This window comes from Entelurus aequoreus, linkage group LG14 (genome assembly GCF_033978785.1).
Source record: "Entelurus aequoreus isolate RoL-2023_Sb linkage group LG14, RoL_Eaeq_v1.1, whole genome shotgun sequence".
NCBI lineage: Eukaryota > Metazoa > Chordata > Actinopteri > Syngnathiformes > Syngnathidae > Entelurus > Entelurus aequoreus.
In genome coordinates, this window is record NC_084744.1 from 58995949 (window position 1) to 59019620 (window position 23672).

Sequence of the window (23672 nt, forward strand, 5' to 3'; positions counted from 1 at the left end):
AATACAATTCAAACACCCGATCAACACACACAATCACTCAGCCCAAAAGACCGTTCACCTAACCCAAGGTTCATAAAGCTTATATATTTTTAAAAAGTTACGTACGTGACGCGCACTTACGGTACGGTACGTGTTATGCTAGCTCCTAGCTCCTCTGCTAGCTCCTAGCTCCATAGAACACGCCAATACAATTCAAACACATGATCAACACACACAATCACTCAGCCCAAAAGACCGTTCACCTAACCCAAGGTTCATAAAGCTTATATATTTTAAAAAAGTTACGTACATACGCAAAAAAAAGCCAAAGCTGCATACTCACAGTAGCACGTCTGCGTCTTTGTCATCCAAATCAAAGTAATCCTGGTAAGAGTCTGTGTTGTCCCAGTTCTCTACAGGCGTCTGTGTATCCAAATCAAAAGTCCTCCTGGTTAGAGTCTCTGTTATCCGAGTTCTTCCATCTTGACTGCATCTTTCGGGAATGTAAACAAAGAAGCGCCGGCTGTGTACTGTTGTGGCTGACTACGTTCGAAAAATACGTCCATTTCGCACCGACAACTTTCTTCTTTGCTTGCTTGGCTTCCTTCTCCATAATGCAATGAACATGATTGAAACAGATTCACGAACACAGATGTCCAGAATACTGTGGAATTATGAAATGAAAACAGAGCGTTTTCGTATCGGCTTCAATGTGGAAGGCATACCCGTGTTCGTCGGGCTACGTCACGCGCATACGTCATCCTCAGAGGCGTTTCGAACCGGAAGTTTAGCGGCAAATTTAAAATGTCACTTTATAAGTTAACCCGGCCGTATTGGCATGTGTTATAATGTTAAGATTTCATCATTGATATATAAACTATCAGACTGCGTGGTCGGTAGTAGTGGGTTTCAGTAGGCCTTTAAGACATAGATCAACTTACAACAAATAACTTTAAGAGTGCATCATTTTGCCTGAAATAATACAAAAAAATCCTTATTTAAACTATTGTATTGGAAATTTTCTAATCAAGTGGTCAAACAAAACTGTCTCTTAGATTTCTTTGAAAAGCTCGAGCATTTCAAAAGGCAATGTATGTAAAGAGTGCGCAATAGGAAGAGAGATGAGTTATTCTCTATAGCAGAGTAGCCATCCACAAGCTTCTGCTTGAATTTTTGACCACCGCTGTTTCCAAAGGACAAAGGTTGTAAACAATTCACAGAAAAGGTCAGTTCAAAAAGGGTTCGTAAAATAGTCCAAAAAGAGGTCCATAAAATAGTTCAAAAAGAGTTCGTCTGGAAATTGGGCAGATCCTGCCATCTCTCCGTTTTGAAGTCCTTGGGTATATCTTTTTGTTGATTACCATACATGACAGAAAACAGAAACACCATCATCTTGCTCCCCCCCCCTCCCCCTTTTGTGATAATTTAGAAACAATTATTCTAACATTTCTTTTATGAATTTATTATGGGTCTACTGAAAATGTGACTTGGTCAAAAGTATACATACAGCAATGTTAATATTTGCTTACATGTCCCTTGGCAAGTTTCACTGCAATAAGGCGCTTTTGGTAGCCATCCACAAGCTTCTGCTTGAATTGGTGCAGTTCAGCTAAATGTGTTGGTTTTCTGACATGGACTTGTTTCTTCAGCATTGTCCACACGTTTAAGTCAGGACTTTGAGAAGGCCTTTCTAAAACCTTCATCCTAGCCGGATTTAGCCATTCCTTTACTACTTTTACAGAGAGTAAATGGGACAATGAAAAAGGAGGATTGCCTCCAAATTCTTCAGGACAAGCTAAAATCATCAGCCCGGAGGTTGGGTCTTGGGCGCAGTTGGGTGTTCCAACAGGACAATGACCCCAAACACACGTCAAAAGTGGTAAAGGAATGGCTAAATCAGGCTAGAATGAAGGTTTTAGAATATACATATATTAACGTTGTTGCCCTAGGGTAAACTGGGTACAACACATGGCACACTGACAAAGCTTAACCTATTGTTACTATAACAATCTACAAGGTTAATATAGGTTGCTTTTCTTTCTTCCCCTCCATTTTTCTGCATTCTTTCGTATCTCTAGTTATCATTACGTATATGTATTGTTGCATTTGAACAATTGTATTATTGATAGAGGTAAATTATTGGTACTGTTCATTATCAATAGCGTTATTTGTATTGCTCCATTTGTAGTGTAATAATGCTCATTGTCATTTCTGTATTATTTTTTATTTCGCTAACTGCTTATTTGCTATCACTTTTACCATCATATTTGTACATGTCGTATTTGCTGATGTTGCTCTATTGTTGTTGTTGTTATTGTTGTTGTGTTTGCTGTTGTTTTTGTCTCTCTGTCTAATCCCACTCTTGTCCCCACAATTCCCCCCTCTGTCTTCCTTTTTTTCTCTTTCTATCCCCTCTTGCTCCGGCCCGGCTGCACCCAATGATAATATAAATACATTTAATAAAGTTAAATATAAATAAGGCAACAAGAGAAGTATCCTACACTTCTCTTTTGTAAAGTAAATCAGCCGATATGGGCATCTACATCAACTATATGATGTGCCTGAGAAGCTGGAAAGGACAAAAAAATAAAAAATTTAAAAAATATATACATTTTAACAATGTTAAAAAATCTCATGTGCTAATCTCACACTAATCACTAAATTGACTCATAAAATGACCACAATTAGAGCACATAGTAAACAAATACCTCTGGCAGGGTCAATAAAAAACGCATTAATAACTAATAAATTATGTTTTCATGCAACTATTCATTCTGATGCAATTGTACATTTGTATGAAATTCGGCAAGACGAGAGGAAACGGCAAGAAATCACCTTTGAGAAAGTGCTGCGCTCCATCCAAGCACTCTGGTGACAGTTCATTGTCACCAAAGGATCCCAGCAGCTCGCTGACAATGATGTCCGCCTTCTCGGGAGCCACCCAATTGCGCATGTCGGACGACACCACGGACACCTGATCGCCCCACTCCTCAAAGCGCCAGTTTTCTAGCCTGTGGAAATGTCAGCATAGCACCATTAAAGGCCTACTGAAAGCCACTACTACCGACCACGCAGTCTGATAGTTTATATATCAATGATGAAATCTTAACATTGCAACACATGCCAATACGGCCGGGTTAACTTATAAAGTGACATTTTAAATTTCCTGCTAAAGTTCCGGTTGAAAACTCCTTTGGAGGATGACGTATGCGCGTGACGTAGCCAGTGAAACAGAGGTATGGATCCCCCATTGAAGCCAATACAAAATAGCTCTGTTTTCATCTCATTCTGGATGTATTCTGGACATCTGTGTTGGTGAATCTGTTGCAATTTGTTCATTGCATTATGGAGAAAGAAGCTGAGCAAGCAAAGAAGAAAGTTGTCGGTGCGAAGCGGAGTATTTTGCGAGGGAAGTCAGCAACACAACACAGCCGGTGTTTCCTTGTTTACATTCCCGAAAGATGCAGTCAAGATCGAAGAACTCGGACAACAGAGACTCTTACCAGGAGGACTTTGACTTCGATACACAGACGCCTGTAGAGAACTGGGACAACACAGACCCTTACCAGGATTACTTTGATTTGGATACACAGACGCAGACGCGGTACCGTGAGTACGCAGCTGCGCTTCCAAACATTTGATCGCTTGCCCGTACGTGCGTGTCACGTACGTAACTTTGGGTAAATATATAAGCTTTATGAACCTTGGGTTAGGTGAACGGTCCTTTGGGCTGAGTGAGTGTGTGTGTTGTGCAGGTGTTTGAATTGTATTGGCGGGTTATATGGACGGGAGCTAGGAGCTAGCATAACAAACACCTAGGTGTTTTTATGCGGGATTAATTTGTGGCATATTAAATATAAGCCTGGTTGTGTTGTGGCTAATAGAGTATATATATGTCCTGTGTTTATTTACTGTTGTAGTCATTCCCAGCTGAATATCAGGTCCCACCCGCGCGCTTCCAAACATTTGATTGCTTGCCCGTACGTGCGTGTCATGTACATAACTTTGGGTAAATATATAAGCTTTATGAACCTTGGGTTAGGTGAACGGTCCTTTGGGCTGGTTGTGTTGTGGCTAATAGAGTATATAAATGTCTTGTGTTTATTTACTGTTGTAGTCATTCCCAGCTGAATATCAGGTCCCACCCGGCTCTCACAGCATCTTCCCTATCTGAATAGCTTCCACTCCCCACTAGTCCTTCACTTGCACTTTCCTCATCCACAAATCTTTCATCCTCGCTCAAATTATTGGGGAAATCGTCGCTTTCTCGGTCTGAATCGCTCTCACTTCTGGCCGCCATCACTGTAAACAATAGGGAACTTTGCTGAAATGTTGAACTGACTACGTCACGCTACTTCCGGTAGGGGCAAGGCTTTTTTTTGTCAGATACCAAAAGTTGCGATCTTTATCGTCGTTCTCTCCTAAATCCTTTCAGCAAAAATATGGCAATATCGCAAAATGATCGAGTATGACACATAGAATAGATCTGCTATCCCCGTTTAAATAAAATAAATTTCATTTCAGTAGGCCTTTAGTACCAACTGGTTTACCAGCATCCTGCAGGATTCTCCAGGATTTCGAGCAAAACCAACAAATCCCCGCTTGTCATGCACTGCCTTGCAATATATTTGGCCAATTAGCATCATTTTTGTCAATCAAATGTCTCCGAGCTGACCTCAAGCACGCAGGTCAACGGTCTAATCAGAATTTATGTTGCTTTCTTGTGTATTTGAAGCAAGAACAGCAACATGTAATCATACACTGCATCATAATATACCAATATTTTGGTACCGGTACCAAAATGATTTTTGATACTTTTCTACATAAAGGGGACCACAAAAAAATTGCATTATTGGATTTATTTTAACAAAAAAATCTTAGTGTACATGAAACATATGTTTATTATTGCAATTTAGTCCTTAAATAAAATAGTGAACATACTAGACAACTTGTCTTTTAGTAGTAAGTAAACAAACAAAGGCTCCTAATTAGTCTATGCAGTAACATATTGTGTCATTTATCTACCTATTTTTTTGTCTACATTATAAAGGACAAGCTGTAAAAATTGATTACGAATCTACTTGTTCATTTACTGTTAATATCTGCTTACTTTGTCTGGTAACATGTTCTATCTACACTTCTGTTAAAATGTAAAAATCACTTATTCTTCTCTTCTTTGATACTTTACATTAGTTTTGGAGGATACCACAAATTAAGGTATCGATCCGATACCAAGTAGTTACAGGATCATACATTGGTCATAATTTAAGTTCTAATGTGTCCAGGGACGTATTTCCTGAGTTCATGAATATAATATGAATTAAATAAAGAAAAGAAAAGATTTGACGATAAAAAATATCGATGTAATCCTAATAGTATCGACTAGATACGCTCTTGTACTTGGTATCATTACAGTGGATGTCAGGTGTAGATCCACCCATGGCGTTTGTTTACATTCAGGAGTGCTAGCTTTTGTTAGCGGTGACGCCGGTGAGCTATTGTATCCTCCTAATGTGTAGTGTAACATTTTAGCTATTCCTCGTCCTGCAGTGATAATGATACTTGTAAGAAATGTACTTTATTTGTCGCCATGGAGGCAAGGATTAGTGATTTAGACGAAGCTAACACAGTGCCGATTGCGGATGAGGGTGTTTCAGTGCTTAACTTCACCTTTATCGTTAATTTTTAAGTCAAAATGCGTCCGTTCTCCCTTTTCTGTCTACACACTGTGTCTGCTTGTAAGTACTCTGTGTGTGCGCAATGCCAAACATGCTCCTCTGCTCGTAAACCACCAATGTGACGACGACGTGCCATCATGCCTGTAAAAAAATATATATGGCGAACCGGTACTTTTCAAACAGAGTATAGTACTGTTATTGATTCATTAGTACCGCGATACTATACTAGTACCGGTATACCGTACAACCCTCTACTTTATCAACTCTATTACTCAAACGGCACAATTGACTTCCTACTGCAGAGCCCAGACTTCATTAGTCTCCCGCGCCAAGCCTTAAGGGTAACATATTTATTTAACCTTTATTTATCCAGGGTAAGGCACTTAACAGGTTCTCATCAACAAAACTGACCGAGCAAAGAGAGCTTTTACGTGATCTGTAATCATCTCTCTTACCAAAAGGAGAACTATAATCTTAAAGAAAAATGCAATTTAAAACATTTGTACGCACGTACAACACTAAAGACCTTCAGTATATCAGTATGTGGAATTAAATGATGGAATGGATAAGGCAAATAAATCAAACAATGTACTAATATGATCCACTTCAAACTTAAAGTGTTTACAAAGTACAAAGAAGAAGAACCATGATAAACATTCTGAATTTAGTCCATCCATCCATTCATTTTCGAGATAATCTTCTTTCTCTCACCATATGAAATATAACTTACTTCACTAATTATTTTTAACGGTATTAGTTATGGAATGTATTGTGAATAAATTGATAACAGGAAGTGAACAAAAGTTTTAGCAACTGCTATGTAAAGGAAAAGCGGTAGGATTAAATAAGCTCTGCTTCTTCCTACTCCTTTTTGAACATGTTGAATAGAGAAACTGGAAATTGTGATGTATGTTGTATGCATGCATGTTCCAAATAAACAAAAATTCCCTCTATAGATCGCTCTCAACCGTTCGCAAATGGTCCTAATGTGCGGTGGTAGAAGTGTTGCAACATAAATTAATGTTTGTCCTTGTCAAGAGTAGGAATGATGTTTGATAAGAAATTGTCGATTATTATTATCGAATCCTCTAATCGAACCGATTCCTTATCGATTCTCTTATCGAGTCCAGATAGGTTGTTGTATATGGAAAAAAACCCACAATATTTGGTTTAACAAAAGCTCACTTTTATTATATAAGAAAATATAAGAAATAAATAAATATTGACTGTTACCCCCCTAAAAAAATAAAATAAAAAAAATAAATATTGACTGTTGTTACCCAAAGTATATTAAGTGGGATTTTTCAGAAAAACAAATATATACAGTAACACAAAAACAAGCTGTCTCTGTGATCACTATAGGTGTATAAATAATAATATAGTGTTAAATAAAATCAGTCCCTTGGGCACAAAACTGAAAATAATACAGCTCTCCAAAAAGTGCACTTCTGCTGCTATTTGACATAACTGTTTGTTATGATGCTTTGACATTTTTGCACTTTATTTCTTTATTGAAAGACAATTCTATGAAGAGAAACGTTGTTTGCAAATGTGGTTACAATGCTAAAAAAATGAAAAGTTAAAGCTAAAAAAAGAAATACATTTTATTGAGTTAACATTGTTTCTTTATAGGGGGAAAGATGTGATGTTATGAGCCAGGGAATATAACAACTACACTACCCAGCATGCAACGGGAGTGACGAGCATGCGCGGTAGCCCCGAAAAGTGTTGTTGCATGTCGCCACCCGGCAGCTAAGAATGAGGTCATGAGCACGCTGTGAAAGTAAACGTCAAGAACTCAGGCAACACGCCTCGTCTGCATTATTTATAATTAGACAGACAACACATCTACAGTGTGATTTTGTTTTGTTTACAAGGAAAGAAAAACGAAAGTTAAAAAAGGGAGATGTCATATATGTATGTGCTGCGGTTGCTTTAAGAACGTTGCGACAGCTGCCGTAAAGGAGGTGCGTTGCTAGCCTGGTTGCTATGTTTCCGGTTGGTGGTAAAAGTGTTGGTCATGTGTTTGTACCCTGCTCAAATCTCTCAGTAAAGTTATTCATTGGATTATACCTTTTTGTTTTGAACTTTATTACACCTTGGAGTGCTTTTTCCGGTCCATTGTTTTTCCTGCTTTCGCTATCTGCGCCTAATGACTGAGCTACGTGACGTCATTTCTTGTGATGTCTCACGGGGCATTTCTGGTCGGGACTCGTTTCGTTCCCAGGGATTCGAATAAAGAACCAACTCTTTTTCTTTACTATAGTGGTCTCGATAACGGGTACCGGTTCTCAAAAAGGGATTAGAGTCAGAGGACTCGGTTCTTTTCTTATCGAACAACCGGTTTCGAGTATCATCCCTAGTCAAAAGTGAAGTCAACATGCCACCAAAATGTTTCTGTAATTATAAATATTGCTGTTATTTATAAACAAAACAGAGTAATTTGACAATGAACTCCAGGGGCCGTACTTATCAAGCTTCTTAGAATTGCTCCTAAGAAGTCTGCTAAGAGTTGACTTAAGAGTAAATAAATTATTCGCTGAAAGCTGCACTTAAAAGTTAGTTATCAAGCGTCTTACTCACACTTTCAGCGAAGTGTAGGACTGAATCTTAAGTGTCACACTCAGAGCTGAATTACGACGGAATTTTAGGTGACGTCATTTCTGTGTCTATAGAAATGTGTCCATAGAAATGACCAATCACGGAAGGGAATCCGTTGTCTAAGAATAAAGAAATATCTTGGAAATATTTAAGTGGACAATGGGAGTGTATATTTTGACAATAAACTACAAAATAATACAAAACAAACTAGTCCCCGCCGGCACTCACGCTACCGCTCCCTCTCTTCTATCGCCCACACACTCACTGACGTCACTCACCTCACGGCCACACACATACGCTACTGTCATAACATTTTCTTTCCAATTCATTAATTAGGCAACTAATTTGAAACTGGTGTGGGTGGCTCTATATATACTAGCCCACTGCAGCCACATGCAGAAATCAACAAAGAATCGAAAAGTATTAAATCTGTGACAAAAATAATATCCGCTCTGTCTAAACGATACCGTTTGATCAGCTGCTCGTCATCAAAAAAAAACAAAAAAACATTGTTCCGTTCCTTGAACGTTCGCGCACGTCTCTCTCGCCTCAGTGCCATCCCCTGCTGGCAACTCCTAACCACTTAAGACACCTCTGAAGGTCTCTTAAATATCGTGGAGAGTAGGAGTGATTCTTAGTCTTAAGAACGTTGATAAAAAGCTTTTATTCTTAAGTTTGAGAGTAGGACTAAATTTCGCAAACTCTCAGGACTTAAGTGTAAAATGGCACTCTAAGAAGCTTGATAAGTACGGCCCCAGATATGTGCTTTTGCTGCAATCTACGGTCTACTTTAAAAAGTGTGGTATAAAACGAGTAAAACGTGTTTACAATTTGTGTTGCAATCCTGTGCTTTTTGAGGTTAAAGTTACAAGGAGCAAACAAATTTAACAACAACAACAAAAATCGCTAAATTTGCAAGTTAATTTAATGTTTAAAATTTTTTTTTTAGGCATTTTAGGCCGTAACAACAATCGCAAAAAAAAGCCTGCGAAATCCAGGAGAGACTAGTTTACGAGTCACAAAAAAAATGCAACAGTGTTTTACAGCTGGGAACGAGAATGATTAGAAGGCCACTCACGTGATAACAGCATTGGGGTTCTTCTCCACAGCGTACACTTTCAGCTTTCTGTCCGCCTGCTTGGCAGCACGCAGCGAGGCATTGACCAGGGGACCCCTGCCTGCCCCCAACACCATCAGTACTCTGCCAGCAGATAACACAACACTATTCTTCAAGAAGGCACGGGCCATGTGAGTTACAACTACATCCGTTATGGTGACTTTCACACAGCAGTTTGCTTTAGTACTTGCAGGTGCAGCAGTGGCCATGTATGATCATACGGTCAGGCATGTCATTTGAACTTCATGAAAAAGACTGAAAATAAGACGGAGGTCTGGGGGCCGCCTTTGAGCCATGTTTGTTTCAAAATGATTCAACTTTTCCAGTGTTTTTCAACCTTTTTTGAGCCAAGGCACATTTTTTTCATTGATAAAATGCAGAGGCACACCACCAGCAGAAAACATAAAAAAATGAAACTCAGCAGCTGATATTGACAATAAAAAGTTGTTCTCGCAAGTGTTGGATAAAAATTCAAATCATAACCAATAGGAGATGTCCGATAATGGCTTTTTTGACGATATTGTCAAACTCTTAATTAATGATTCCGATATCAAGCGATACCGATATATACAGTCATGGAATGAACACATTATTATGCCTAATTTTGTTGTGATTCCCCGCTGGATGCATTAAACAATGTAACAAGGTTTTCCAAAATAAATCCACTCAAGTTATGGAAAAAAAATGCCAACATGGCACTGCCATATTTATTATTGAAGTCACAAAGTGCATTCTTTTTTTTAACATGCCTCAAAACAGCAGCTTGGAATTTGGGACATGCTCTCCCTGAGAGAGCATGAGGTGGGCGGGGTTGGGGGGTAAGGGGTAACGGGGTGTATATTGTAGCGTCCCGGAAGAGTTAGTGCTGCAAGGGGTTCTGGGTATTTGTTCTGTTGTGTTTATGTTGTGTTACGGTGCGGGTGTTCTCCCGAAATGTGTTTGTCATTCTTGTTTGGTGTAGGTTCACAGTGTGGCGCATATTTGTAACAGTGTTAAAGTTGTTTATACGGCCACCCTCAGTGTGACCTGTATGGCTGTTGACCAAGTATGCCTTGCATTCACTTGTGTGTGTGAAAAGCCGTAGATATCATGTGACTGGGCCGGGCACGCAAAGGCAGTGCCTTTAAGGTTTATTGGCGCTCTGTACTTCTCCCTACGTCCGTGTACACAGCGGCGTTTTAAAAAGTCATAAATTTTACTTTTTGAAACAGATACCGATAATTTCCGATATTACATTTTAAAGCATTTATCGGCCGATAATATCGGACTGCCGATATTATCGGACATCTCTAGTTTTCAACCTTTTTTGAGCTAAGGCACACCACCAGCAGAAAACATTAAAAAATGAAACTCAGCGGCTGATATTGACAATAAAAAGTTGTTCTCGCAAGTTTTGGATAAGAATTCAAATCATAACCAAACATGCATGACTATAGCTCTTGTCTCAAAGTAGATGTACTGTCACCACCTGTCACATCACGCCCTGACTTATTTGGAGTTTTTTGCTGTCTTCCCGTGTGTAGTGTTTTAGTTCTTGTCTTGCGCTCCTATTTTTGGTGGCTTTTCCTGTTTTGTTGGTATATTCCTGTAGAAGTTTCATGTCTTCCTTGAGCGTTATTCCCCGCACCTGTTTTTTTTTTTTTTTTAGCAATCAAGACTATTTAAGTTGTTGCTATCCTTTTTTGCGGGGACATTGTTGTCGTGTCATGTTCGGATGTACTTTGTGGACGCTGTCTGCTCCACATGCTGTGTGTCTTTGCTGTCGTCCAGCATTCTGTTTTTGTTTACTTTGCAACCAGTTCAGTTTGAGTTTCGTTTTGCATAGCCTTCCCTAAGCTTCGATGCCTTTTCTTAGCGGCACTCGCCTTTTGTTTATTTTTGGTTTAAGCAATAGGTACCTTTTTACCTGCACGCTGTCGCCTGCATATTGTGATCACGACAAACCATGTTCGATTACCATTAAGAATCGTTACAAATAAGAATGGCGATTCATTCAAAAATCAATTTTTGTTTTTACTACAGTTTGATTCTGGAACAGACTAATCCAGTTTCATATGAGATTATGGAAAAAGAGGTTTTAACCCTTGTGTAATGTTCATATTGTTGTTACTCAGCCAGCGTTTGTGGGTCTGATGGACCCGTTGCATTGTGTGGCTTTTAATGCCTCACAATCAAACACTTTTATGTTAAAATACTGAACAGATGTTTACCTTATCCCAATAAACATCTGTTCAGTATTTTAACATAAAAGTATTTTGTGTTTCTGCACCTGCGGTTTGCACACAAGGTTGCAACATTGTTTGTCAACACTGTCTGCTCTCATTTTCTCGCACATTTGACCCTCTGATGTTCTGTGTACCTACACTCTGTCCTCCTCCTGTCTAGACCTGCTGTGTGTGTGTGTTACACAGAACATCAATTTCCACACTTCCATTAGCCCCGGACATCTTATATGTAATAGAAATGTGTAGAGGGGTGTATAGTGTGTGGTCATTAAATATGTATTCTGATATATGTTCTTCACAGAAAATGAGCCAAAGTCAATGAGTCTCAGACCCGAACACCACACAAGGGTTGAAATCCAACTGGAGGTCATTATTGGCCAGACAGAAAATGGTTGCGGTTCACCCTGTAGGCTCCATTGTGGTCAACATTTTCAGTAACTCTTTACTTACTGAACATTGGTGTCTTTCTGTTCTTCTGGGACTCGATCAAGCAGGCATTTATACACAGCCTGTCGACACAAGACAATACAGTTTTAGGAAACGTGTCAGAAAAACATGAGGAAAGCAGACTTTTAGTGGCATCAATGAACACACCTGTTGGTACTGTGAATATTTAATAGGATCCTTCTCAAACACTTCGTATGTCTGCGACTCCAGGTTATCCATTAGGGGCTTAAAAGAAGATGAAACAAGAAATAAAAAGGAATAATAGATATAAGGACAAACAGAGTGTGTCAGTCAGTACCTGTAGCGGAGACTGGAGGTAGTCTTCATAACCTTTGGCGAAGAGCTCGTAGGAATTCGGTGCGGGCCGGTTCTGACTGATGTATTCCAAGTATTGCAGATACGAACGGAAGTCCTTGTCAGTGTGGCGACTTGTGCCTGTAAAGATGAATTGTGCCTCCAACTGTGAAAGATGAACATTTGAATTAAAACCACTACGGTGTTAAATCACAAAACAGAACTCTGGAGTGCGCAACTCGGTCAACTTGGACTAGAGTGGAAGTGGTTTGTATAGGTTGTTGACGTGAGCCGAATGGAAACTAGCCTTAGCCTGCACTGTTACCACGTTCATGTGACTAAAGCCATGGACAGAAGAAAATGGGCGATGAAGGATTATTGAACCAATGGCAGTTTGTTGATATCGTTTTGCTTCATTTTTATGTATTTAGATTCTTCTGTTTTTTTGTACTGTTTTATACTCTTATCCAACAGTATTGTATATCTTAACAATAAAGCTTATGTACATGTGCAAACCTTCTGTTTGGTGGCCAACAATCTAGAATCTTTGCACTAGGGATGTAACGATATGAAATGTTATATCACGGTTATGGCGAGATTGTTGAATTCACTCAATTTATTTAAACACAAACTGAAGTCTTTTATCTTAATTTTATTTAAAAATAAATAGCTATGGTAAATTGACACAAAATTCACTGTCTTGGGAGAAGAAACATTAAATATTGTTCTGGAGTCTTAAGAGCCATTTTTCGATAATATAAATAAATGTAATTATTTTTTTTTCCCATTTTAATTTGTATATACTTTTTTTATTGATAAAGGCAAATTGAGTATTCCCTTTGCTTCACGTCCGATTTATGGGCTGTCATGCAAGTTCACTTTGTTGTAGACGTCTCAATAAAGTTGTCAAAAACCCCAAAACAAACAGAGTATAGATCGATCACTCTTTTCTGAGAACAGCTTGTAGTTTCAATGTGCACAATTGTATATTATAGTGGTGTGTTTATACAGGTTTAGCTTGTGGTATGTCATTTCTTAATAAGGAAAGATGTTAACGGGTCTCATGTTCACATTAGCGTTAAAGTGTACCCGGCAGTGGAGGCTCCTCTATGGGGTCTTGGGGCACTAGGTTAACCCCTTTAATACTAGTACCCCAGGTGGCTCTTGGCAAAGGCCTAGTACCTGACTGCCTCCTAGCCAGGGATACGGTGAAGACCTCAATGGCGGAGCAGGCGGAAGCCGGTAGATGTATGAACTACCACAACGGCTGAGATGGCGGAAGAAGGCTACAGCAGAAAAGGGTCCCCAGTCGTCTTGGACTCCATGCCACTGGACCCTGACCCGATTCTGTCAATGATCGTGTGGTGACTGTCTGTGCACCAGTCTCCCCACGTTAAACTAAGTCACACACAGGCATCCTCAATAAAGGGATACACCCCTACCAGGAGGATTGTAATACTCGTTCGAGTGACCGCCGATGATGACGATAAGCTCGCTAGCGAGCTTCGGTCGGTGAGTTGATCAAAGAGCAGCTATCAATAATGGTTCAATCATTTTAATTCAAAACGGTAATACTAACAGTCGTTAAATTGACCGCGGTTATCATTAAAGGCTTACTGAAATGAATTTTTTTTTATTTAAACGGGGATAGCCGATCCATTCTATGTGTCATACTTGATCATTTCGCGATATTGCCATATTTTTGCGGAAAGGATTTAGTATAGAACAACAACGATAAAGTTCGCAACTTTTGGTCTCTGATAAAAAAAAGCCTTGCCCCTACCGGAAGTAGCGTGACGACACCGGAGGAAGGGCTGCTCACATCTGCACATTGTTTACACCAGCAGCGAGAGAGATTCGGACAGAGAAAGCGACCATTACCCCATTAATTTGAGCGAAGATGAAGGATTCGTGGATGAGGAATGTGAAAGTGAAGGACTAGCGTGCAGTGCAGAACGTATCTTTTTTCGCTCTGACCGTAACTTAGGTACAAAGGCTCATTGGATTCCACACTCTCTCCTTTTTCTATTGTGGATCACGGATTTGTATTTTAAACCACCTCGGATACTATATCCTCTTGAAAATGAGAGCAGAGAACGCGAAATGGACATTCACAGTGACTTTTTATCTCCACGACAATACATCTGCGAAGCTCTTTAGCTACTGAGCTAACGTGATAGCATCGGGCTTTACTAGAACAAATAAGTCCCTGACTGGAAGGATAGACAGAAGATCAACAATACTACCTAACTCTGGACATGTAACTACACAATTAATGCTTTCCAGCTTGGCGAAGCCTAGCAATGCTGTTGCTAACGACGCCATTGAAGCTAACTTAGCTACGGAACCTCGACAGAGCTATGCTAAAAACATTAGCTCTGCACCTACGCCAGCTCTCATCTGCTCATCACGACCCGTGCTCACCTGCGTTCCAGCGATCGACGGTACGACGAAGGACTTAACCCGATCACCGATGCGGTTGGCGGCCCGGAGACGGAGGAAGTCAAGGTGAGGTCGTTCGGCTAGCGCGTCTGCTATCCTCAAAGTCCTCCTGGTTGTGTTGCTGTAGTCCGCCGCTAATACACCGATCCCACCTACAACTTTCTTCTTTGCAGTCTCCATTGTTCATTAAACAAATTGCAAAAGATTCACCAACACAGATGTCCAGAATACTGTGGAATTTTGAGATGAAAACAGAGCTTTTTGTATTGGATTCAATGGGCTCCGAATACTTCCGCTTCAACCGTTGACGTCACGCGCATACGTCATCATATCGAAACGTTTTGAGCCGGAAGTTTGCCGGGAAATTTAAAATTGCACTTTATAAGTTAACCCGGCCGTATTGGCATGTGTTGCAATGTTAAGATTTCCTCATTGATATATAAACTATCAGACTGCATGGTCGGTAGTAGTGGCTTTCAGTAATAATTTAATCGTTACATCCCTACTGAGCACTAAACAGGAAGTCACTGTGTGCATCTTTTAAAAGCTATAACCCATGTCTACATAAAAAAAAAAAAAGTTCCATAAAAATTACCACTTTGGCTCTCAACTATGTCAACAAAAAGCAGACTGAATGTTTTAAACGGTATACACCGTTTAAAAGTGAATCTGTTCCAAGTTTTTTTGTACCATTGTCCCTACCTTAAAAAGTCGGACAATTATTCGCTGGTGAGCTTTGGACAAAACCGGGAAGCCCTTCTTGTTGGTCAAGAAGATGCTGGTGGGAAGAACGGCTGCTTTGATTGGCTCCCCAAGCCATTTGTCGATCACAGTTTCTGAAGGCATGTCCGCTCCAACTTCAATGGCTTTTGGAATAAAATTGGAAAGCGTTGATTTGCAAGTTATATATTTCAATTCTCGTGTATGAATCCGTAGCATCATAGTGGGATGTTCTCACCTAGACAGACCCTCTTGTTGTAGTCACAGAGCGTTCTCAATGAGTGCCACCTAAAAGTACAGGCAAGAAAACAAAATGAGTGAATTTCTTTATTTTGTTGAAGTTTTATTCAATAAATATATTTATAAAGGATTTTTGAATTGTTGCTATTTTTAGAATATTTAAAAAAAATCTCACATACCCCTTGGCATACCTTCAAGTACCCCCAGGGGTACGCGTACCCCCATTTGAGAACCACTGGTTTAATGCATCCAGCGGGGCATCACAACAAAATTAGGCATAATAATGTGTTAATTCCTCGACTGTATATATATCGTATCGGTTGATATTCGGAATCTGTAATTAAGAGTTGGACAATATCGGCAAAAAAGCCATTATCGGACATCTCTACACAAAATGGTTGATTATATGACCGAAATAAACTCATTTCATTCAGATCTTCTCGAGGAGAAGCTCAGGTTCGAGCAACCTGCGCCATGCCTTGTCTTAACGTTGCAATATAGGCTTTGCTCAAGTTTTTTTACTGGTCTCAAACTGAGCCCCCTGCAGTTTAAATTTTTTTCTCTCTTCCTCCTACCGCCCAAGTTTGACTCCCCCCCCCCCAATCTTTCCGCCCTTGTTGCAACCCATCATTCCTCCTGTCCGGTCTACTGCATGTCTGTTCTTGGACAGGTTGTACTAAAAACTAATTTGGTTGTACTATTAAAGTGCAACGACAATAAAGTCCCATTCCAAGTTTAGAAGAAGAAAACATAGCAGGTTCATAAGGTGAAGTGGCTTTTTAACCAACCAGTTCCAAGTCTTCTCATCCACAGTTGTCTCATCATCACACTTGATGGGCTCGTTCTCGATCAGATCCTCCCGCATGTCTTCAGGAGCCAGAAGTGGAACTCGAATCCAAAACTACAGAAAAAAAAGAAGGGGGTAGCGGACGTTCAGCCATTTTTCCAGTGTCATGGATTCTTCCGATACTCTCTACACACATTTGTGGTGTGGTGTCCTGACTGGATGTGGTTAAGCAACACACGTGCTAGGTTGGCTTTATGAGGTCCATTCAGAGGGATCATGAAGACGGGCACACCCAAGTAGGCAGAGAAGTGGAGCTCCTGTGCCAGAGCCTGGAGAGAATGAAATAAGAGATAGAGGTTAATTATAAAAAAACAATCTTTGCCAGCTCATTGCAACTTACTGCTTCAGAGTTTCTGCGTACGGTCTCGATTTCCGAATCCGTGTCGATCCATGGTGACTGCTTGCCAACAACAAGAGTATTCCAGTCTAACAGAAGAGAACATAAGACACACGACATGCTGTTATCTTTGAATGACTTGCTCTAATTTACATACACAAAAATGCTCAGTCTTAGGGCTCGTCCATACGGGAAGGTCTCGCTCAAATATTGACCCGTGCGCAAATCTTGACATGACTCTGCTGCGTTTCATTCTTTCACAAATTATTTTACGTGACAATGAAGTAGGGCTGGGCGATATGTCAATATACTGGATATATCGCGGGTTTGTCTCTGTGCGATATAGAAAATGACTATATCGTGATGTTCGAGTATACGTTCTCACGCAGTTGCTTTTAGCTGCGGGCAATACACTACATCAGGCCTGGGCAATTATTTTCACTCGGGGGCCACATTTAAGAGAAAAAAAATGTGTCTGGGGGCCGGTATATCTATTGTTAGGAACACCAATACAAAACCTCACAATAATGTCTGATTGAATGCTAAAAAGGTTATGACAGACCGCCTTAAAAAACGTAATGGAATTTTAAATGTTTCTATGAACGATAAAACACTGAATATTGACAAAATATGAATGTCACACCCCCTTTCGATCGACATATTTTACAATCAAGTGAAACGCAACAAAAATGCGACAAACCGTGAAATATGAACGCGAAGGGTACAAAATAAACCCACCTACAATCTGATATTTGCTGAATTTCCCCCAGGGATCAATAAAGTACTTTCTATTCTATATATCACTAAGCTTTAGAACTTTGTTGTGAAAATCTCCTTCCGCGTCTGTGGAAACGCTTCCCGCCCACACTGCTTGGTGCCTCTTCTGAGCTGCTGTGACGTAGATGACCATAGTAACTAATTAGATTACCATAGTAACCAGTGTTTCCCATAAACTGCCAAGATACCTGTGGCGGTGGGGGCGTGGCTATGGGCGTGGACACCATGACATCATCGAGTAATTTGCATAATTTACTACAATGATTTGATTTTCTCTAAAAAGGCTAAAAAAAATGTATACTTACTAATTAATAATAACAGTTTTGTTTTAAACGTCCATCCATCCATTCATTTTACAATATAATTACAACACTTTATGTACATATTTATATACAGATTTGAACAATAAGTTATTCACTGAAATATATTTATTAATTGTGGTTCTTACAAAAAATATATCTTATAAAAAATATAAAAGCTAAAATGTCTCAAAGCTCTGCCCCTTTAATTAGTGCATACTAAATAATTTAACTTTAGCCTACTACTACAACCATATTATTTACCAGCAACATAAAGTGAAACACAGAGCTTCATCAAACATCTGATCCACTGAACAAAGAGCTCCAAAAATCTTGAACTTTAGACTGCCATCAGTTTTACTCCCTACACTTAACCATGTGTTTCCTACTGCCTGCAGACTTTGCACCCTTTGTTATATACACATGTTGTGTTTCTAATATAAATACATTTAATAAAGTCAAATACAAATAAGGCAACAAGAGAAGTATCCTACACTTCTCTTTTGTAAAGTAAATCTGAACAGCCGATATGGGCATCTACATCAACTATATGATTTGCCTGAGAGGACAAAAAAAATAAAAAAAATAAAAATGATAGTGTTTTTTTTAATTTAATTTGTGGCGGACGTAATTTTTTCGTGGCGGGCCGCCACAAATAAATGAATGTGTGGGAAACCCTGGTAACTAATTAGATTACCATAGTAACTTGTATATCGTCCATAAGCGCAGATTCCAACCATTGAAATACTTTGTATAGTTGAAGACTTACGGTCATTAGAAAACATGACTGCACATCATAATGGCAGCTACACTTCCAATCTTAAAGATCAAAAAAAAATTATTTGGGAATGCCTGGCAGGCCAGATTGAAAAACTCAACGGGCCGCATGTGGCCTTAATTTGCCCAGGCTCTTCTCACTCTTTCTTGTCTCTCCTTCTCACAGAGACTTAAACAAGCGCACCTTCTTACATACGCCCTCGCGGAGCAGAGAGGTAGCGGCATGGGTAACACTAGCTGTGGTGCGAGTGGTAATGCGAGAGAAAGAAGGTGCGAATCTGGTAACAAATGAAGGAAGAATTAATTCCCAAGAAAAACAGCAGGGGCTCCATCGTCCGGCTGTGGTTTGGCTTCAAGCGGGAAGATGTCGAACGGACAAATGTAATTTGTCAAGTGTGGGGCAAAAGCGTTGCTACAAAAAGTAGCATTACTGCTAATATGTAGCATCATTTGAAAAGTCACCCGCTAGAGAATGAAGAGTGCTTGAAACTCCGCATGTCAACATCTCCGTTCGGTGCCACACCAACAAAATGCCCAGGCAACCATTTCCACATCAACACCGTATGAAACAAATAGTCAACAGAAGGAGGAGGAAAAGTTTGTTTTGTTTCATCTGACACCACATGGACAAAGATAAGACCTTCTGGAGGAAAGTTCTGTGGTCATATGAAATAAAAATTTAGATGTTTGGCCACAATTCCCAGCAATATGTTTGGAAGAGAAAAGGTGAGGCCTTTAATCCCAGGAACACCATACCTGCCGACAAGCATGGTGGTGGTAGTATTACGCTCTGGGCCCGTTTTGCTGCCAATGGAACTGGTGCTTTACTGTACCCCCGATCTAAGATGAGTTTGACCCCCCTGCCCTAAGACGTTTGCATAGTATAGACACAAACGAAACATACATATATATATACAATATCACTGACTAAATGTAAGGACGGGACATAAGTTCTGACCTCGTCCACACAGCAGCAGGTCGGACCGTGTATGGGCACCGGGTCGAGATTTAGCGGGATCCAGCTCAAACTCCCTCCTGAACCTCGGGTGGAAGAGGGGCATGCACACGAAGTCAAACCTGTCAAGAAGCAAAACTTTTTTTTTAAATGAAATATCAAATCGGCACATTTGTATCGTTCGAAAACGAAGCCACGTGCTGGATGCTCGCCGGCTAGCTTAGCAAGGCAGCGTGTGTTCCGTCGTCACATTCCCACGTTCCCCTCCTAAAGTTGGACAGTTTTGCACGCTCTTTCTCACCCGAGTTTGGCGACCGCTGCCAATGTGTCGGCGACCTCCGGCACGCAATTTAAATCTCTTCCACAGGACACCCTGGTGCCCGTACTGCCGGACGCCATGACTTGGCAGATAGGTCCCGCTAACAAACAGCGGTGCTCACTCTTCAGTAAGGAGAGCAGCTATTGGTTGCTTATGCTCGATGACGTATAAACTAATTTGCATACGGGAAGGAAATTAAAAAAAGAGAAATATCGAAAATATATTTAACTCTTACAAGCGAAGAATGATAGTTTTGACATGGAAATGAATAAAAAATATATTTATTACACTGTGAGTGTTTCTTTAAACAAGGGCTTTTTGACTGAGACCGGAAACGCAAATGCGTAATTTCTCCAGAAAAAAAAAACAGACCAGAAAAAAAAATCGCTTGACACTTTTAACATGTTTTTATTTTATTTTAGGTGGCCTGTAAAACCGCTAAATAGCTAAAACAAAAAAACAAAACAAATCGCCAGGTTGGCAACATATGGCCAACACTGCGTTGTAAAAATAAAAATGGCGCCATTTTGGATCTAAATGCGAATTTACACAAGCCAGTCGAGAAAAAGCAGAGTCAAAATGGCGTCGAGTAAATCAGTTTCACGTCTTTGTTTTCATTTGCAGACACCGGAAGTTTTATTTTCAATGTAAAAGTTGGGATAATTACCACGGCACGAGTGTGCCTGTGGCTCTGGCTAAAATGTATTTAATAGTTTAATAATAATAAATAGTAATTATTTTACACGTAGCACAACGAGGACCACGCACATATCAACAAAAAGTAAAAGACAGACCAATACGAAAGTGTTGTCAGATTCTCAAACCGGAACCAAAAGTAGCAGTTTTAAAGCTTTTTATTTTTATAATTTTTTTTTAGATAATTGAACAACACACATACATTTATAATTCACACAAAAGTCAAGGCACTTTCAACATCAAGGAAAGAAAAGAAAAGGAAATACAGATAGAGTAATAATAGTTTTAAAAAAAAAGACAAAAAGGGCCACCGAAATCACTTTAAATGTTTTTTAACAAGGATATCAATTTAAAAGCTTTTGTAATCTTAACAATTCTCCAAGATTTGATTGATAATTATCTAAAACAAAAACAAATCGCCAGGTTGGCAACATATGGCCAACACTGCGCTGTAAAAAAAAATACGGTGCCATTTTGGATCTAAATGCGAATTTAAACAAGCCAGTCGAGAAAAGCAGAGTCAAAATGGCGCCGGATGTAAATCAGTTTCACATCTTTGTTTTCATTTGCAGACACCGGAAGTTTTATTTTCAATGTAAAAGTTGGGATAATTACTACGGCTCTGGCTAAAATATATTTTGAGCCCAAACGGTAATTATTTTACACATGGCACAATCAGGACCACGCACATATCAACAAAAAGTGAAAGACAGCAACAACTTGTTGAAAAACGTATTCGGGTGTTACCATTTAGTGGTCAATTGTACGGAATATGTACTTTACTGTGCAACCTACTAATAAAAGTCCCAATCAATCAATCAATCAGCAATACGAATGTGTTTTCACATTCTCAAACCGGAACCGGAAGTACCAGTTTTTTAATAATTGTTTTTTTTTTATTTAATTTTTTTGATTGAACAACATACATACATTTATAATTCACACAAAAGTCAAGGCACTTTCAACATAAAGGAAAGAAAACAAAAGTAAATACAGATAGAGTAATAATAGTGTAAACAAATGAAATGAAAAAAAAATGAAAAAAACAAAAAAAAACAACCAAGGGCCACTTAACACTTTAAATGTTTTTTAACAAGGATATCAATTCAAGGGCTTTAGTACTCTTAATTATTCCCCAAGATTTGATTGATAATTAGCTAAAACATAAAACAGCTAAAAAACATGTAAAAAAACAAAACAAAAAACGGTGCCATTTTTTATCTAAATGCGAATTTAAACAAGCCAGTCCAGAAAGGCTGAGTCAAAATGGCTAAATCAGTTTCACATCTTGCAGATTTACGATAATCCTAATACAGTGTTTTAATAAAACCTCACGTTCATTAAACGTTTGTTTATTTCGTGCAAGTTTTACATTAATGTACGATCCATATTCCAGCATAATGATTAATGAATGGGGGTGACTCAAATTCCAACACTATCGTTTTCTCCAGACTGAGTTCAGTATTTAGAAAAAAAAAAAAAAAAGAAAGTAGCCTCTGCCGCTACATGTTGTACCTTCACTTTAAAAACAAACAGAAAGCAATGAACATAAATGCGTAACGCTTTGCAAAAAAAAAAAAAAAAAAAAGGATGGTTTGCAAAAAGAGGCGTCCCGTTATATCAGTTTCACGCTTGTCAACTGAGAAATCCCTACTTTTTTTCCTCTCCTGCCAGCTGTCACATTTGGGAGTGCTATAAAAAGGGTGAGTTTGTTGGAGTTGCAAAAACTTTGTCTGAAGCAGGAACTGCACGAGTGAAATTGGTTGTCCTAAATAACGGATTGCAGCATCTCACTGGGATATTTTTTTTTCTTCTGAGGAGTATTCCTTACTTTGAAGGATGCAACATCACTTGATTTATCCGCTTCAACCTTGGATGGAGATGAAATTAACCTGGAAATCAAAGGGAATTTTATTGAGTTTTTAATCGTCAATGACCACCTTTCTCAAGATCTCACCATCATTTGGCATACATCCGCTGTCTCGTGGATCGACAACCCTGATGAATGACGGGGTGCTTTGATGACATTGATATTCCTAGCCTCTTCCTGCTCTGCCACTGATAAGTATATAATGCCAAATGTCCCCCTAATATTCTCACTGTCCCCTGTGGTGCTGGACTGGCCTATAGACTTAGACTTGGGACATATAGGCAACTCTGTGTTGTTATATGGTAGTCGAAGTTTTTTGGGCATGTTAAAAAAAAGCAAAATAAATAGGAAATAATCCTAACAACATTACAGTAAAGTACAAAAATAGAAACAAATACTTTACAATGAAAACACATGCAAAATTAAAATGCCATATAAAGGTTGGATTTTTTTAAATGGGAGGAAACGACACTTATTTACTGTCAGGTTCAAACACTGATGACATCGATTAAACAAAACAAGAAGCAAGGAATTAAACAGAGACATAATTCAATTTAGCTCAATTGTGGAGAAACGTCTGGGCTGTACTCTCTGTACAGCGTTCCACCCCACTCTGACGGAAGATTGTACGCCTCCTCTTTTATTTGGACTTTCCCTGATTGCATGGCAACAGCTGTTTCTAAAGGGACGGGGGTCGTAAACAGCCGTCACCTTTGATTACAAAACAGTTCAAAGAAAAGGTGCCTGGGGGGGGGGGGGGGGGGTGTCAGGTCCTGCTTTCACATTTACTCTTCTTGTAATTATTATTTTTATATACAAATATTAATGCACTGGTCTTAGACTCCCTTTTTAGACCAGTTGATCTGCCGTTTCTTTTCTTTTCTTTTCTACTCTGCTCCGGGGTGGACCGCTAGCCTGCCATCGGATGGGGACATCTCTACGCTGCTGACCCGTCTCCGCTCGGGATGGTTCCCGCTGGCCCCACCATGGACTGGACTTTCGCTGATGTGTTGGACTTTCACAATATTATGTCAGACCCACTCGACACCGAG

The 23672-nt window shown here is 39.5% G+C and overlaps 1 protein-coding gene across 2 annotated transcripts in view; it reads right to left on the reverse strand.

The window, feature by feature from the left end:
* The window catches only part of LOC133665474 (protein arginine N-methyltransferase 5-like), a 24875-nt gene extending 4692 nt beyond the window's left edge, over positions 1 to 20183 (reverse strand). For both annotated transcript variants that reach the window (XM_062070778.1, XM_062070777.1), the window contains exons 1-12: positions 20037 to 20183; positions 19739 to 19857; positions 16931 to 17016; positions 16725 to 16859; positions 16532 to 16644; positions 15742 to 15791; positions 15486 to 15649; positions 12346 to 12507; positions 12195 to 12272; positions 12051 to 12109; positions 9337 to 9459; positions 2815 to 2990 (exon numbers count right to left, since the gene is read on the reverse strand). In XM_062070778.1, coding sequence (XP_061926762.1) covers positions 2815 to 2990; positions 9337 to 9459; positions 12051 to 12109; positions 12195 to 12272; positions 12346 to 12507; positions 15486 to 15649; positions 15742 to 15791; positions 16532 to 16644; positions 16725 to 16859; positions 16931 to 17016; positions 19739 to 19857; positions 20037 to 20134 — 1363 coding nt within the window. In that variant the 5' untranslated portion in view covers positions 20135 to 20183. The remainder of the gene's footprint in view (positions 1 to 2814; positions 2991 to 9336; positions 9460 to 12050; positions 12110 to 12194; positions 12273 to 12345; positions 12508 to 15485; positions 15650 to 15741; positions 15792 to 16531; positions 16645 to 16724; positions 16860 to 16930; positions 17017 to 19738; positions 19858 to 20036) is intronic.
* Positions 20184 to 23672: the final 3489 nt, after the last annotated feature.